Source organism: Sarcophilus harrisii, chromosome 2 (genome assembly GCF_902635505.1).
Source record: "Sarcophilus harrisii chromosome 2, mSarHar1.11, whole genome shotgun sequence".
Taxonomy (NCBI): domain Eukaryota; kingdom Metazoa; phylum Chordata; class Mammalia; order Dasyuromorphia; family Dasyuridae; genus Sarcophilus; species Sarcophilus harrisii.
Genome location: NC_045427.1, coordinates 114,593,724 through 114,610,651, shown reverse-complemented (window position 1 = coordinate 114,610,651; position 16,928 = coordinate 114,593,724). Strand labels below are relative to the sequence as shown.

Below are 16,928 nucleotides of genomic sequence, written 5' to 3'. Positions count from 1 at the left end.
AAAATTCTAAAAATCTATTGTGAAATAATGGGGAAGAGAGTTGTAATTAAGGAAGATGACACTTCCACATCTCAAATTATACTAAATTTTAAAAATATGTATTTTAACTAATTTAAAAAATAAAAAGAATAAAAAGTAAAATCTACTAGATTAGAAGCACCAGAAACAATTGAATTCAGCAATCCAGTGTCTGAGAACTTAAGAACATGTTTACTTGGGTATGGCTTATGTATTTGATAAGAACCACTGGAAAAACTAGACTTCTATTTGATCAAAAAAGTGCAGTCAGTACTTTATGCTTAAATGACTATGAATGAGGAGAAGGATTAAATGGTCTGTGGAGAATTAATAAACAAATGAGTAGAAACTACAGGAAAATTAATTTAAATTAATAATTAATGATGAATATTCTAAGATAAGTAGAACTATCCAAGAATTCAATACTTTGTATGGCAATATATTTCCTACAGCTCAAAATGGTTTATCATTAATTTTCAGGTAACTTAAGTGTGATAAATTTTTTCTGGAGACATTGTTGAAAGACAATATTTTCTTTTAGTTTAATTAATTAATTCAGCTGAGAAGATTGGGGTTAATGACTTGCCTAGGATTACATAGCTAGGAAGTCTTAAGTGTCTGAACTCAAATTTGAACTCAGATCCTCCTGACTTCAGGGCTGGTACTCTATCCACTGTGCCATCCTGCTGCCCCAGTTTAATTTATTTTTTAATTAACCAAAATGTTCTCTCTCTTCCCATTAGAAAAGAAAAAAGATAACTCTTGTAACAAATATGAACTGGTAAAGTAAACCAATGCTAAAATGGGTTACAACTAAAAAATATGTCTCATTCTATGCTCCGAGTTCATTGCCACTTTGTGAGGAGGTAGATATCATTCTTCATCATCAGTTCTCTGGAATTGTAACTTTTGAGGTCATAGTTACCAATTGCTTTTCAGAATAATCAAAACATTTCATAGCTCCAATCCATTAAAAGGACTGTTTTCTTCTGTACAAGATTTGCCATATCCATTTTTTGTAATCTTTGACAATATAATTGGTATGAAGTAAAACTTTAATTTTCATTTCTCTAATTACTAGTCATTTGGAATTTTTTTTAATGTGGAAATAAACACAGATCCAAATAATTAGAGAACTATTTATGTCTCATGGGGGTAGGTTCAGACAATATAATAAAAATGACACCACTTCCTAAGTTAATTTATTTAGTTATTTGGTGCCATTATGGTTATGGTGCCAGCATGGTATGGCACCATACTAACCAAATTATAGAAAGGATTATGTTATAGGGTTCGAAAAAATAATAATAAAATTCATCTGGAGAAATAAAAGGTCAAGAATCTCAAGTAAAACAACGGGAAAAAGAAAAAAGGGGGACTAACAATAGCAAAACTCAAACTATAGTAGACAATATTAATTATCAAAACACTTTAGTACTGGTTAAGAAACAGAGACTAATGGAACAGAATAGGAACACATTAAGTATAGTAACCTAATGTTTGATAAATGCAAAGAGCCAGACTTGAAGGTAAGAATTCACTAATTGATTAAAACTGTTTAAAAAAAAAACTGAAAACAGCCTAGCAGAAACTAGACTAATATCTCAAAGTACATACCACAAAAAGCTCCAATGGATATATGACTTAGACATGAAAGGTGATATTATATACCAATTAGAGAAGCAAAGAAGAAATTTCCTTTTACAGTTATTAGGGAACAGTTTATGACCAAGTTATGGCTAGAGAAGATCATAGAAGATAAAACAGACAATTTTGATTATGTAAAATTAAAATTTTTTTATACAATTACACACTCTCAAAAAATTGTAGCCATTATCTGAAACAGGAAAACAGAGGAAATTATTGGAACAAGCTTCTCTGATAAAGCTCTCATTTTCAAAATATGTACAGAATATTTTAATTCAAATTTTCAAATTTATGAGAATGACCATTCCTAATTAATAAATAGTCAACAAATACAAACAGAAAGTTTTCTAAGATCATAGTTCCTTAAAAACATCAAAAATGCATCAGGCTTATGGTATTGTAATTTTATTTCAGAAATAACTAAGGAAATAAAAGAATGAAAATCAATTATCATCAATTTTTCTTCAAAATCAGTCTTAAGTTATATTATGAGTAGGTTTTGATGACATGATAACATGCCCAAATAAAAGCAAAAGTATTCCCTAAAAAGTGAAATTACAATTGCAAAAACAAAGTTATCTGTAGTGATCATACTATCCACATTTAAATTCCTGCAAAATTAGGGAAAACAAAAATACAGCCTAACAATATTCATAGGATCCAGATGTCTTTGAACATATGATTAATTCATGCTAAAATATAAGATTTTATATTTCACATAAATGTATGCAATCAAAAAAGCCTATAATGTTTCATTTTAATTGCCTGAAACATCCTGCAAGATTTTTATATCTAGTTTTTCACTTGAAAAGATTCACCATATTTTCTCATTGGTTTGCAAATGCTTTTTATTACATTTGCTTGAGCCAATTTAATCAGCAGTTTTCAAAGGAAATTTTTCACTTCAGGAGTAATCTTTAATGTAAGAAAAAAGAAAAAGGTGTCTTGGAATTAAATAAATGGAATGTTCAGCTTTATTCCAACAACAGAAATAATAAAGTTTCAAGAAGTATATTAACTAGTTAAGACTACCAAAGGGTCATTTAAGTACAGATAATTTGCTAACCAGTATAGTAGTATGCCAAAAACAGTGATGACATAATATCTAATCACTTGAAGAGGTGGTAGTGAGAGAAATAAACAAGAGTATACATAACTAAACTTTCCAAGATTTCCAGGTCCCTAGGTGTAGGGGAAGACATTAATTTTTAGAGATAATCTATCCTAAATTTCAGTCTCTCTCAGACTAAAACTCCTATTTTCCTTTGCACTGTTCATAGATTACTTTGTATCATTTGTGTACACCTTTTTTCTCCCTTTTAGATTATAAGTTTCTGAAAATGTCAATAACACATTTTATAGTGTTTTATCTTTCAAAACACCTCTATGAAGTAGTTATTACAAATAATTACCTGAATTTTAGATAAGGAAAATGAGATGCAGAGAAGTTAAGTGACTTCCCTAAAGTCACAGAGCTATCAAGTATGACCCTAGATATTATCCTATCTTATTATATAGAACCCCAGATAGCCTTATTATATGTAGCCAAGGTCTTAGACTAAAATTGGTTATTATTTGACTGCTTTTGGCAGATATATAGTAAGTCTTGCAAATAGAGGATTCTTTTAAAACAATACCGAGGATCAGTAAGTAAATATTAGAAATGATTAAGATTCCAGAAACATTCTCCAAATACTCCTTGCAATTTCAAGTTCAATACAAGAAGATGGCAACTCATTGGCAGTTACATACAATCTCAAAGACAATATTACTGATTAGAAAATTCACTTGTAACTCTGATTACTCATATACCCCAAAATTTTAATTTTAGATATATTGAAGTAAATGAATTTAAATTAGATTAAAAACCTTTATTTATATTAGTGTACTTTCCATTCTCTGAATTTTTTCTATTTCTCATTCATGGTCTTTGCATCAAATAAAGAAATATTTTATATCAAATAAAGAATTGTTTATTAGACCTTAATCAAAATCAAAATCCCTCTTGATTCTAAATCTAAAATCACATGTTATTCCATCTTAGCAAACTGAGTATCTAGCACAGAGCTATACATATAATAGATACTTAATAATTTCTCACTGAAAAAAATTAGTATGGGGCAGCTAGGTGGCACAGTGGATAGGGCACCAGCCCTGAAGTCAGAAGGACCTGAGTTCAAATCTTACCTCAGGCACTTAACACTTCCTAGCTGTGTGATCCTGGGCAAGTCATTTAACCCCAATTGCCTCAGGGGAAAAAAATAGTATAATATAATCCTCCTTTTTCCAGGGAAAATTTGTTTGGGTAATATAAAAAGAAACATTCCCTTTAGTCCCACCCCCTAAATTAGAAAGGCTTTTTTTTCCCAGGAGGAGAAGAAACATAAAAGAGAGGGAGTGAGGAAGAAAAGGAGAAAGAAGAAAAGATGAAGAGGAGGAGGAGGAAGAAGAATAGAGGGGAAGGGGAGATATAAACCAAGGTGTCAAACTCAGATGCAGTTCATAAAACTCCCATGTCAGCCTGAACAAGATTAAAATGAAATTAGGAAATGTTTAACAAAATAAAATATAATACAACATAGATCATTATAATTTGTGGTTTTCTAACTCACTATGTTTTCTGTAGGAATTCATTACTATTTGAGTTTGAAATTACTGTCTCCTTTGGGAAGTTCAAAGTCATTTGAACTTGATTTCAAATTAAGACACCTTAGAGATGATTTTATCCAATCCCTTACTTGTACAAAGAAGGAATCTGAGGTCCAATAAGAAATTTGCTTTCCCAGGGTCACACTGGTTGTAAATTGCATCGCCTAAATCTGAAACCAGAACCTCTGAGTCCCAAGTGATTACCCCAAATACAATGCTTTTCCCATAAAGGTCCCACAAAACAGTAATTCTCAAAATGTGATTTATAGAGATTCTTTCAGGACATCTCTTATATTTAATATGATCCACAGAGTCTATATTTTTTTTTCCTTATGGTTTGAATTTAAAAATTGTTTATGTCATTGAATTAAAACCAGACACTACCTCATTAATGTCTTGTTAAAAATTGGTGCCAATTTCCTCATTCATTATGAAAAGGTTTATTTCAGTGTCAAGAGAGACCAGGTGGGGGAGGTGATCTAAGAGGCTTTCCTTGCCAACATGGTCTGTGGACTAGAGGAGTCAGAACTCCGCTGTCCTACATTCTGCAGCTCTATAGGTCCATGTTGCTGGGAAGCATAAATCAGCAAAGAGGCTTGGAAATTTCTCCCCTTCTTAATTCTGCTGGAAGTGCAGTGTGTGAATCAGGATAGTTTTCCTGTGACTGAATTGTTATTGTTCTTATTTTTGTACTTCTTGTTTAGTGTTGGGAGTATATTTGTACTGAACCAGCACGTTCCCTTCCAATGAACTCTAATGACCAACAACTCCCTTTTGCAAAAAGTTTGACAGAGATTACAGATGTAGCCTGTAGACTGGGGAGCAAAGTTTTATTCAGAATAAAAATATTGTTGACCTGGATGGAGACCATAGGTTTTAGAGCCAGAAACAGCAACCATGGAGTTTGCAAAATGAGGGGATTGAGGATATCTAAGGTCACTTCTAACTCAAAATCTCATTAATTTATAAGGCCTGGAAAGATTAAATGACTTGTCCAAAGTCAAACAGGTAGTAGGAATAAGTAACAAAACCAGGATTTATATCTTGTCATTTGTCACCCTTCAGTGTCAAGGTTGATGAAAAATGCTGAAATTGTCATCAGAGGGCCTGGGTTCAAATCCCATGGCTCTGCCTTAGATGAATTTCTTCAACTTCTATACAAAACTATAAAATGAAGGGATTGGATCAAAAATTGGAAGGGTTCATCTCACTGAGGGCAAAACTCTGAACTGGGGAAGGGGCCAACCAGATTAAAATTGAGAAATGTTTGGCAAAATATCCAAAATTACAAAACAATAACTAATGTTAATTTCTAGTTTTCTAAGTCAAAATGCTACTGAGAGGGATACATTTTTATTTGAACCACTGAACTGGACAACCTTTTAAGATCCCTTCCAGTTATAATTCTGTGAACCTATTACTGCAAAATCAGAGGTCTTTCCATCATTTTTAAGTCATCAAACTCATTGTCTGAGCCTTATTGGTATCACCCACTATCCAACTGAACTGCCAGCCCAACCCATTACATTTCATGTTAGAGTAACATATTCTACTGACTTTATTCACATAGCATTGACACAGTGAATAAAGTGCTAGACTTGGAATCAAAAAGACCTCAGTTCCAATCCTACCTTAGACACTAACTACTTGGGGGATCCTTGGTAAGTCACTCAATTCATATGAGCTTCAGTTTTCTCATTTGTAAAATGGAAATAATAGCACCCTCCTCACACGTTTGTTGTATCAAATGAGATAATGTATACAAGTGCAAAGTACTTGGCAAATCTTAACATATTTTTTGTCATTTTTCAGTCGTATCTAACTTTTTGTGACTCCATTTGGAGTTTTCTTAGCAAAGATATTGAACTGATTTGCCATTTTCTTCTTCAGCTCTTTTTGGAGATGAGGAAAGTGAGGTAAACAGAATTAAGCGACTTGTCCAGGGTCACACAGCTAATAAGTGTCTCAGGCCACATTTGAACTCACAAACACACATCTTATTAACTCCAGGCCCAGAATTCTATCCAATGCTGTATGTAGCTCATAATAAAACTACAAGACATTATTATTGTTGTTATTTTCATTAATAATATCATGGGGGAAAGTACCCTATAAAATTATATTATATATAAATATATATATATATAAATATTTATATATAATATAAAATTATGTATTCCCTTGGGAAATCTCATTGGTTCAACTCTCTTCAGAATAAAGTGGTAAGAAACTTTGTCACCTATTTTTCTGTTATCCTTTCAGATTATCAAAGAGCCTCCTCCAGTCCCAGTAGAGGAAAGTGAGGTAAGTATTGTGAGTGATTGTATCTCTCCTGTGAAGTGTTTCCCTAGTTGTACAAAACCATGTGGAATAGTCAGAGGCATAAGAGATTAATTTAGATCTAGTCAAAGAAATTCAATGCCTTAGTAAAGGTTATGTAGACCGTAATTAAGAGTAAATAAAATTTCTTCATATTCTTTTAACCATATATTAAGACAGGAGTTGAATCAATAACCTGGATTGGCTGAAGTCATTGTTCAGTAGTTTGAAAAGTTGGAAAGGGGACAAAAGTCTTGGGGGAAGATGATGAGTTAAGTTGTGAATGTTTGGAGTTTAGGATTCTCCAAGTAGAGCAGTGGTTAGAATGCCAGGTCTGAAATTGGGAAGGCTCCTTTCCTTGAGTTCAAATTCAGCCTCAGACACTTACTAGCTGTGTGACCCTGGGAAAGTCACTTAACTCTGTTTGCTTCAGTTTCCTCATAAGTAAAATGAGCTGGAGAAGCACGTGACATACTCTTCCAGTGTCTTTACCAAGAAAACTCTAAATAGTTTCATGAAGAGTTGGACACAAGTGAACAACAACAGGACATTCAGTTTGTGATGCCTAATAGATAAATGAAGATGAGAAACCAGAGGTTTGGCAGAGTTTGGATCAGGATAATCAGATCTGAGAATTATTAGCTAAGACATTATAATTGAATTCATAGGAGCTAATGCAATTGATTACCCAGTGAAATAGTATAAAAAGGAGAAGAAAGCCCTGTGGATGAATGGGAACGATCTGGATGAAAATCCAACAAAGAAAACACAAGAAACAGTCAAATAGGCAGGAAGAGAACTAGGAAAAAAGCACTGTCCAAAAAACTTAGAGAGAAGAGAGTATAAAGCACCAGAATATGTGGAAAACCCCAGGGAATTCATCCTCAATTTGGACACTCAGCTGGACCTCCTTCCTCACAGTGCTAAATACTTTTGGCAATATAAATCTTCCAGTTTTATGCATCACTTAATGTTTATTTAGAGGGTCACTGAATAGGATTATTTATATTGTTAAACATCCAAGGATCTTCTTTATTCATGAATGGGAGACACCTTACTGGAGAAGTTCTGTAAGTTAGCATTTTGTTCTATCAAATCAATTTCTTTTACAAGCAAACAATATGCACAATAGTATCATATATCCCTTACATCTTTAAGTTAATTTTAAGATGATAAAGATGTGTTCACTAATATCCTCATCAAAATTACCTCATTTCACATATATATTTTCATACTTTTATTTTCTCTCTTTCATATGATCTGTATTTTGGATTTTCCACCCCTCACAATTTATTAAATCCAACATCGATCTCCTTCATATAGGCTTGGTTTAATCCAACTACTTTTCTAATCTTTGTTTTCTTTTGTGCCATTTCTATGCCTTCTGTACACACCTGAGGTTCTGTGATATTAGAATTCAGGTATGGTGGCTCCATTAATGTTGATACAGAGAGCAGTTTATGTGTATCATTTCCATTTTCTTTTGTTGTAAATGTTCCATTTTCATCCTCAATTGTCCTTGAGATAACTTTTCTACTTGGTTCAGAAAGCTTTCTTTAAACTATTTTTACCGTCTATGACTTCTTTCTGTTTTATGCAATGTTGCTGCTCATAATCATCCATCTTCCTACTTTGTAAACTTTCACAGACAAATTTATATTCTAACCTGATGTTGCTTTTGGCAACCTTCCCTAAACAGTTGGCAACTAAGTCACATTTTTGCTGATTAAGTTACTTTCTGGGTATTTTGGGGCTTCTTTTTATGGCAATTAATTCACATAAATTTAACTTTTGGATTCAATTATAATAGTCAGTGTCCATGTCATTTCTGTTGTCCACTTCATTTTTTTTTAAATAACATTTAATTTTGGGATTAATAATTTCAATTGTATGCTATATGTTTTCCCATTACTTTTCTTTCTTCTTGTTTATTTCATATTCTGATCTTAGATCTTATGAATTTATAATCTGACTTCATGGATAGATGAGGTGACCACCACAATAATAATGTATTTTCCTATTTGTTAAAATTTAGTCAGTTCATTCTTTAGTATGCTATTCCATGTTCACTGTGTCCAATATAGATCTTTTAAAGATACAAGACTGTGTACAATCTACAATCTTTGGTATAACTCATTTATTTTCCTTGTACATCTCTCCTCATCTTCGCTGTTTTTCCCCCTCTGAGATTAACAGATCTCAAAATTGAATTGATCTGGAAGCCGTGATCATGTTTTTAGTAGAATTTTGCTACTGTTATGTTCTCAACAACCAATTTGGATAAGTAAATAGTAACTCTTTTTATGATGGTCTTTTTAAAAATATCATTGCTATTAGCTTTTGAACATATGACAAACCCACATTATTTTTGTTTTTCCAAAGAATAAGTAAGTAATCATTCCATTTAGCTTCAATTTCCCTCTTTTTTGGTTTTTTTTTTTTTCATATCAAGAATGTCAAAAATGATATGATTCAGCTACTCTAGCAACATGTCCATTTACAGGTCATTGGATATTTTGAATTCTAATAGTCAAATTGAAGTTTATTGATAGCCTCAGAATGATAAGATTCTTAGTACTTCCTACTCCCCTTTTGTTTTAAATTTGGTTACACTCAATGAAGAAACAAAATGGAAACTTACAGGAATGAGGATCATTTTTTCTTGGTTTCATGGGTTGCCATAACAATAACAACAAAAAAGAATCATCACTAATGGCCAACCTACTGGAGCTATACCTCTCTATGTTAGCTAAGCTGGTCCTCAGAAACCAGACACCTTCTCTGTTGTCAGGATCAAATGAAGCCTTTAGATCATGATGGAACCTGCCAGAAATTATACTCTACTAACATAACCTTTGAAAGCCCAGGATTACCTCTATACCAAAATGAAGAATTGGACTAAGACTTGGTGCATTGCAAACTGCAAAGAACTATCTCAGTGCTAGCAATTACTGTTCTTATCATTTGAAGTTTAATCAAGATTCCACCACCATATTTGGCTGAGTATCAAAAAGTCAATAGATGTTATTACTGAACCATTGTCAGTGATCTTGGAAAGATTTCCTTCTGGGATGGAGAAGGACAAATTTTCTTATTCCCCCTCCTCCCCAAACTTCCCAAAGGAAGAAATTTTAATCTACAAACTGTTGAATAGTCAGATTGTTGATTCCTGACAGAATTCTAAAATGTGGAATGGATAGTAGGCATTAAGAAGAAAGTTATCACAAAGAGAAGGCTTCATCTAGAATAGTTTGTGTTGGTTGAAACATTTTCAGTTTGGACAACATAGATAGGGAAGGCAGCAAACCTGGAGTCAGGAAGACTCATCTTTCTGAGTTCAAATCTAATCTCAGATATTTAATAACTGTGTCATTTGGGGCAACACAAGCCTCAATTTCCTCATCTATAAAATGAACTGGAGATGGAAATGGCAAATCATCTAGTATCCTTGCTAAGCAAATCCCAAATAGGGTCACAAAGAGTTAGACCCCAAATAGGGTCACAAAAGTTAGACACAACTGAAAAATGACTCAACAACAAAGATAGGGAGAATGTCATAGATATAATTTTCTTAAATCTTAGAAAGGCATTTGACAAATTATCTTGTTAAAAAGAGAATATGTGGGGCTATATCTCTATAATAAATGACTCACTAGTATGATAGGACAAGTCAAAAAGAGTAATGTAGTCTGAAGTAGCATTCACAGAGGCAGAGCATCCACCAATGAGTAGAAAATCTTTGCAGTACTTTGCCCTGGTCAGATCACATCTGACTTACCATGTTCTCCACATTTTAAGAAGAATATTAATAAAGTGGAGAGTATTCTAAGGAGAACAACCAAGGTGCTAATAGACTGAGAATTCGTTTTGTATGAGATCTGATTGAACATACTGGGGAAATTTTACCTGAAAAAAATTTTTTGAGAAAAAGACATATTGCCTTGAAGCATTTAAAGTCTATCCAGAGGAGAAGATAGATTAGATCTGGTCTCCTTCATTCCAAAAGATAGAATTGGGACAATGAGTATGAGTGTCAAAGAAGTAGAAGCCTTGATTTAAAAAAAGGAAAACAAAATTATCCAAAACTACCTCAGTTATTTCAAGAAGTTACATCAGTTTTCCTGCCCAAAAGATCTTCAAAAAAAGGCTGGATGAATATTTGTCCAAAATATTCTAGGATGAATTTTTATTCAGTTAGGAATTGGATTTAGTGACCTCTAAAGGACTTTTTAATTCTGAAATTCTATGACTAGATCATAATTCACACAGAAATTTAATGCCAAAGGTAATGAAAAGTAATAGTGGATAGAACTGTATAACAAATATCTCTCCAACTTTTTAAAAATCATATTTGAATCTACTACTATGAATTCTCCTACTAATAGTGACCAGTGTACAAATTATAAATTTGGATTAGAAAAAATTATGTTGATGAAATGTTGGCTTTTTTCTCTGTCTGTAAGACATTACTGTGTGCAAGACATTCCCTATCCACCCTTGACTTTTTTGATTCCAATATGTAAAAAATAATGATTAAACTTCAAATTTTATGTGGCTCCCATCACCTAAACTAAACATGTAAGTATCAAGGGATTTAATAACTGCAGTCAATCAAAACAAGTCTTGTTGGGATGATTATTTTCTTCCCAGATACCAAAGAAAGAAATTATATTGCTGTGCCATGCAGGGGAAAAAATATCTTTGGATTCATAAAACTTTTCTTTACCCATCCTTTTCTTTATCCATCAAGTATTTGGATCCTGGGCTAATTTCACAGTTCTCAATTTAGTTTTATTTCCATTTTATGAGATTATTGTCTTGAGTTGCCTATTATACCCCAAAATGAGAGAGAACAAGAGATTTCATTTGTTTCACTTATCTTTGTATCTCTCTTCTTTCTTTCTAGAAAATAACTCATAAAAATTTCCCATAATATCAAGAAATTATTTTTTTCCTTCACTATTGATTGGGTCTATTTGTAGATCTCATGTTTACTGGGCAGCACTATTGCTCACTACAATCAGTACATCAGATTTGAGGGAACATGAGAATCAGAAAATGTATTCAGTGCTCATTCATTCAAAATTTCTTATTCAGTGACACTAATAAAATTAAAAAATAACTATTTTATAGAGTTAGAAAAAATGATAGTAGTTAATCTGGAAAACAAAAAGTCAAAAATATCAAAAGAATCAAAGAAAAAAAGTAAGGGAAGATCGCCTACCAGTGCCATTTTCCAAATTATATTATAAAGCAGTAATCATCAGTACTGGGATAAGAAAAAGGGTAAATCAGTAGAATAGGTTCGAAAGGTATTGGACTCAACTGTAATTTGAAAATTTTCCCTTCCTTTCCTACTTTCTTCCTTCCTTTCTTTTTTCCTTCCTTCTTTTCTTTTTCCTCCCTTCATTCTTTCTTCCTTTTTATTGGATATGGCTAATGTGGAAATTTGCAATGAGTTTTGTTTGTCCTTTCAATGTTGTTATAAGATAAGGTGCTCTCCAGTAATGCTCACTTCATTCTGCATCAGTTCATACTAGTCTTCTCAGGCTTCTCTGAAACTTTCTCTTTCATCATTTCTTATAACTATGTCAATTATACAATACTTATGTACATCCTATTCCATTATATTCGCATATCATAATCGTTCAGTCATTTTTTTTCAACCATTCTATGACTGACTTTCACCCCTTCAGTTTTTTGGTTCTTTTCCACTATAAAGAGTTGATCTAGATATTTGTGTATAAATGCATCCTTTTCCTCTTTGATTTCTTTGGTGTATTGGTCCAGTAGTTCATTACTGAGTCCAAGGATATGCAAGGATTTTCTAACTTTGTATATTTATCCCTACTTATTTGTCAAACAGTCAATAAGTATTTGTTAATTACTTACTATGTGCCAGGCATTCTGTTAAGTGCCAGGGACAGAAAGAAATGCAAAATCTTGTCTTATCTCTCAACTGGCAGTAGTCTAATGATAGGTGAGACAATATGCAAAGAACTCTGTACAAACAAGATATAAAGAATAAACTGGGGATCAATAGAGGAAAGGCACTAGTATTATGGCAGGGAGGAATTAGGAAAAACTGATCCTAGAATTTGAGAACTTAGAAGAGACTTGAAGGGTTGGTGGTACAGTGGAAGTATTGAGTATAGAATCAGGAAGATCATCCCAAGTTCAAATCAATCTGAGTTCAAATCTGGAACATAACAAAGCATAACATCTATCTACCTCCTTTCCCACAACCAATACCAATATAATACTATTTCCCATCTCCTTTATTCCCCTATCCCCAATTACTTTGTATATATTTTGAACTTATTTGTGTACATATTGTTTCCTGAAACACAATATTAGATTCTTTGGGGACAGAGTCTTTTTGGGTTTTTTTTCCACTTGTAGCCCCAGCACTAAGCACACAGTAAACTATTCATCAAATTTAATCTAAAGGATCTTAAAGATCATTTAATTCTTTATTTTGCATATGAGAAAATTATTTGTGAGTTTGAGTCGAAGAAGGTAGATAGTGGAGGCAAAATCATCAGTTTGGGTTTGAGCTCTACAGAAGTAGTCTTTTAAAATTATTATTATTAATACTGGCATAAGATAATCAGAGCCTGAAAACTGTTGCTGACTTTAGGAATAATAGCATTGTTTTACAAAAATTATCTAAATTAATTCTCACAACAATCCAATTAAGGAAATAATCTTTGGTGGTAGTGTTCAGCAGTGTCAAATGCTCTGTGATTTCACTTGGGGTTTTCTTGGCAAAAATATTGGAGTGGTTTGCCATTTTCTTCTTTGGTTCATTTTACAAATGAGGAAACTGAGGCAAACAGTAAAGTGATTTACCAAGGTCACACACAGATTAATAAGTGTCTGAGGCCAGAATTGAAACTCAACTCTCCCTGACTCTAAACCCATTGCTTTATCCATGGTGCCATCTAGCTACCCCAAGGGAGTTATTTTTACATTTCAGGATTCAGATCCAAGTTCTTCTGAATCAAATCATGGAGGACTACTATACCATAGTGTCTCTGAAATTAAAAAAAAATGAGATAGGTATGAGAGCCATTTTATGGAAAAATAGGTAGGATTTAACAACTCATATTAAAATTAAGGAAGATAAGTGTAGGATTCAGTCTTCACTGGCGACTAGTAACTAAGATAACTGGGAGAATGATGATAATAGGAATTATATTCCAATGCACCAATATTCCAGACTCTTACTGATTATATGACAAGCTGGTATTTTAATTACTTTGGCAATTTATCACCATCACTACCCCAAAAAATGAAAATATTCAAAAAGTTCTCAAATTTTCAGCAGCCCTTTTCATAGGGGATCCCAATTACAAACATCAATAAAATAATATTTTCAGTATCCATATTCTCAGATGCTATTTACCAGCACTTATAAAAGAATATCTTTAATATGTGTGGAATATAGAGGAAATGGAATAAGATTTAGTCATTGTGTTTGGAGACAAAGAATCTGAACTGATAAATTACTCATGATATTTCCTAATTTTAAAAACATTTTATCGTGTTTTATTTTTCCAAATGCATATAAAATTAGTTTTCAACATTCATTTTTGTAAGATTTTGTGTTTCAAATTTTTCTTCCCTTCTTCTCTTACTCCTCTTTCCCCAAGATAGCAGGTAATCTGATGTAGGTTAAATATCTACAGTCCCATAAATATATTTCTATATTTGTCATGTTTTGCAAGAAAAATCAGAAAGAAAAAGCAAGCAAGCAGACAAAAAAAAAGTGAAAATCCTATGTTTTGATACATATTCAATCTCCATAGTTCTCTCTCTGGATGCAAATGCCATTTTCCTTCCCAAGCCTATTGGAATTGTCTTAAATCACCACACTGTTGAGAAGAACCAAATCCATCACACTTAGATATCTCTTAAATTAAGGGTCTCCTCCCACTAACCATTTAATCTTTACACAGCAGAAAATATGGAAGACTTCTCAATCTCTCTACTCTGGTCTTAATTATTCAACAAATAATCCACAAAGTGAATAGATTTCCAATTTCTTCATGGAATATTAGAGCTGAAAGGAATGTCAGAGATCATCTAGTCTAACCCTTTGTTTTATAGGTAAGGAAACTGAGGCCCAGAGTTTGATTTACCAATTCACACAACTAGTCAATAGCCAAGGTTGGCATTCTAACCTGGGCCTTCTGACTCCAGGCCCAAGATTCCTTCTAAAGATTTCTGCTAAAGTCTTGAAACAACATCCTGATTCATCTTGCAAATCAAATTGTAAATATTCAAGCCTTTAAGGGTAGCAATATGCATATTACACTCTATTGCTATTCTTGAGACTTTAAAAAGATTCTACCACTGGCATGTTCACTAGCAATTGTCTAGGACACAACAGGCTATAATAAGCCCTCCTCTCCCCCCATGCTGGCTAAACAAAGGTTTGTTTGTAATATGGCCATAGCCAAAGTGTGAGTCAGCCCCACACACCAAGCGAAAGTGTTGACTTAAGAAAAGCCTGTTTTGACATAGGTCCATTTTTTAACCTATTACATTTGTCGTTTAATCCACTCAAGTATTCCTATTTGGCTACACTGAGCTGGTAGTCATTGTGTTATAACAGATTGGCAACAATGCTCTTTCTGATGGAAAAGAATTTCTTTCCCTTCTTGGAATAAACAGGTCTTTATTTTTGCATGAAAGATGCATTTGGTTTAATTGATTTTACATGGCACCTTGGAAGGCATTCCAAAAAAGAAAATATACAAGTTTGGAACCAGAGAACATGAGTTCAAGTCCCAGGTGTGCCTTTTTTGTGTTCTTAACACTTAGTATGAATAGGACTTACTTAATAAATGCTTGTTGATTGACTGACTGACTTCTGTTGCCCTGCATGAGATACTTTATGTCTCTGAGCCTCAGATTTCTCAAATGAGATGAATCATCTTCATTCATCTCCTTAAGACAGGTGGAAACATTATTAAGCTTCATGGAATGTATTGAAAAGCACCTTTTAGAAACTAAGTATCACTAACTAAAAATGTTTGACAAGCCAGGACTCCAGACTACCAAATGGATAGTTGTTTTGAAAGACCTCCCACAAACCAAAATCCCAGAAGACAGATTTATTCCATAATGACAGAATCACAGGGAATGATGAGATATTTATACCTGCAGTAAAAAAAAAATTTCTTATGACCTTGGACATTGAGATCTTGTGAGGTTGCTATCTATGCTACAGATTCAGTGGAAAAATCTGATTTATCCACTAAAGCCCCTGCCAAAATCTCTTTCACAGAAACATTAGGTTTCATAAGAGATTTAACATCCTTATACAATCAGAAATTCACTTTTTTTCAGTTATGTTGTTGCTCAGTCATGTCCAGCTCTCCATGACTCCATTTGGGGTTTTCTTGGCAAAAGAAAACAGAGTGATTTCTCATTTCCTTCTCCAGCTAATTTTTACAGATGAGGAAACTGAGGCAAACAGAGTTACATGGCTTGCCTAGAGTCATACAGGTAGTAAGTGTTTGAGTCCAGATTTGAACTCAGGTTGATTTGAACTTGGGATGATCTTCCTGATTCTATACTCAATACTTCCACTGTACCACCAACCCTTCAAGTCTCTTCTAAAATCTCAAATACTAGGATCAGCTTTTCCTAATTCCTCCCTGCCATAATACTAGTGCCTTTCCTCTATCGATCCCCAGTTTATTCTGTATATCTTGTTTGTACAGAGTTCTTTGCATGTTGTCTCACCTATCATTAGACTACTGCCAGCTTGTTGAGAGATAAGACAGGATTTTGCATTTCTTTCTGTCCCTGGCACTTAACAGAATGCCTGGCACATAGTAAGTAATTAACAAATACTTATTGACTGTTTGACAAATAAGTAGGGATAAATATACAAAAGTTAAACAGTTCTTGCCCTCAAGGAGTCTATATCTTTTGCTACTGAAATGGAAAAAAATCCTAATTAGGGTCTGTTAGAAAATAAAAATCTGGAATATTTACATCGAATCAGATAAAATTTCTACCTAAGATCTAGTATTTCCCTTATCAAATCGTTCAACTTTTCTGTAAAATATATAATAAAATGTTTGTAATTTTCCTGAAGGTGACCATGAACTGCAAATCCCCATCTTAACATATATTAGATACTAATTATGTCTGTGTATCCAGCTTCAGTGATGATATTTTAGAGTAAGTGATTTGGCTGAAGATATATTTGAATCTATTCTGAGGCACGTTATTACAAGTTTCTGCTTTATATGAAATACCTTGAACCAGTCAACAGG

The 16,928-nt window shown here is 33.2% G+C and overlaps 1 protein-coding gene across 5 annotated transcripts in view; it reads left to right on the top strand.

Annotated features, from left to right (window-relative positions):
• Nucleotides 1-16,928, top strand: part of ANTXR1 (ANTXR cell adhesion molecule 1) — a 277,518-nt gene that overhangs the window by 174,476 nt on the left and 86,114 nt on the right. For all 5 annotated transcript variants that reach the window (XM_012539935.3, XM_031950625.1, XM_031950622.1 and 2 more), the window contains exon 14: nucleotides 6,577-6,618. In XM_012539935.3, coding sequence (XP_012395389.1) covers nucleotides 6,577-6,618 — 42 coding nt within the window. The remainder of the gene's footprint in view (nucleotides 1-6,576; nucleotides 6,619-16,928) is intronic.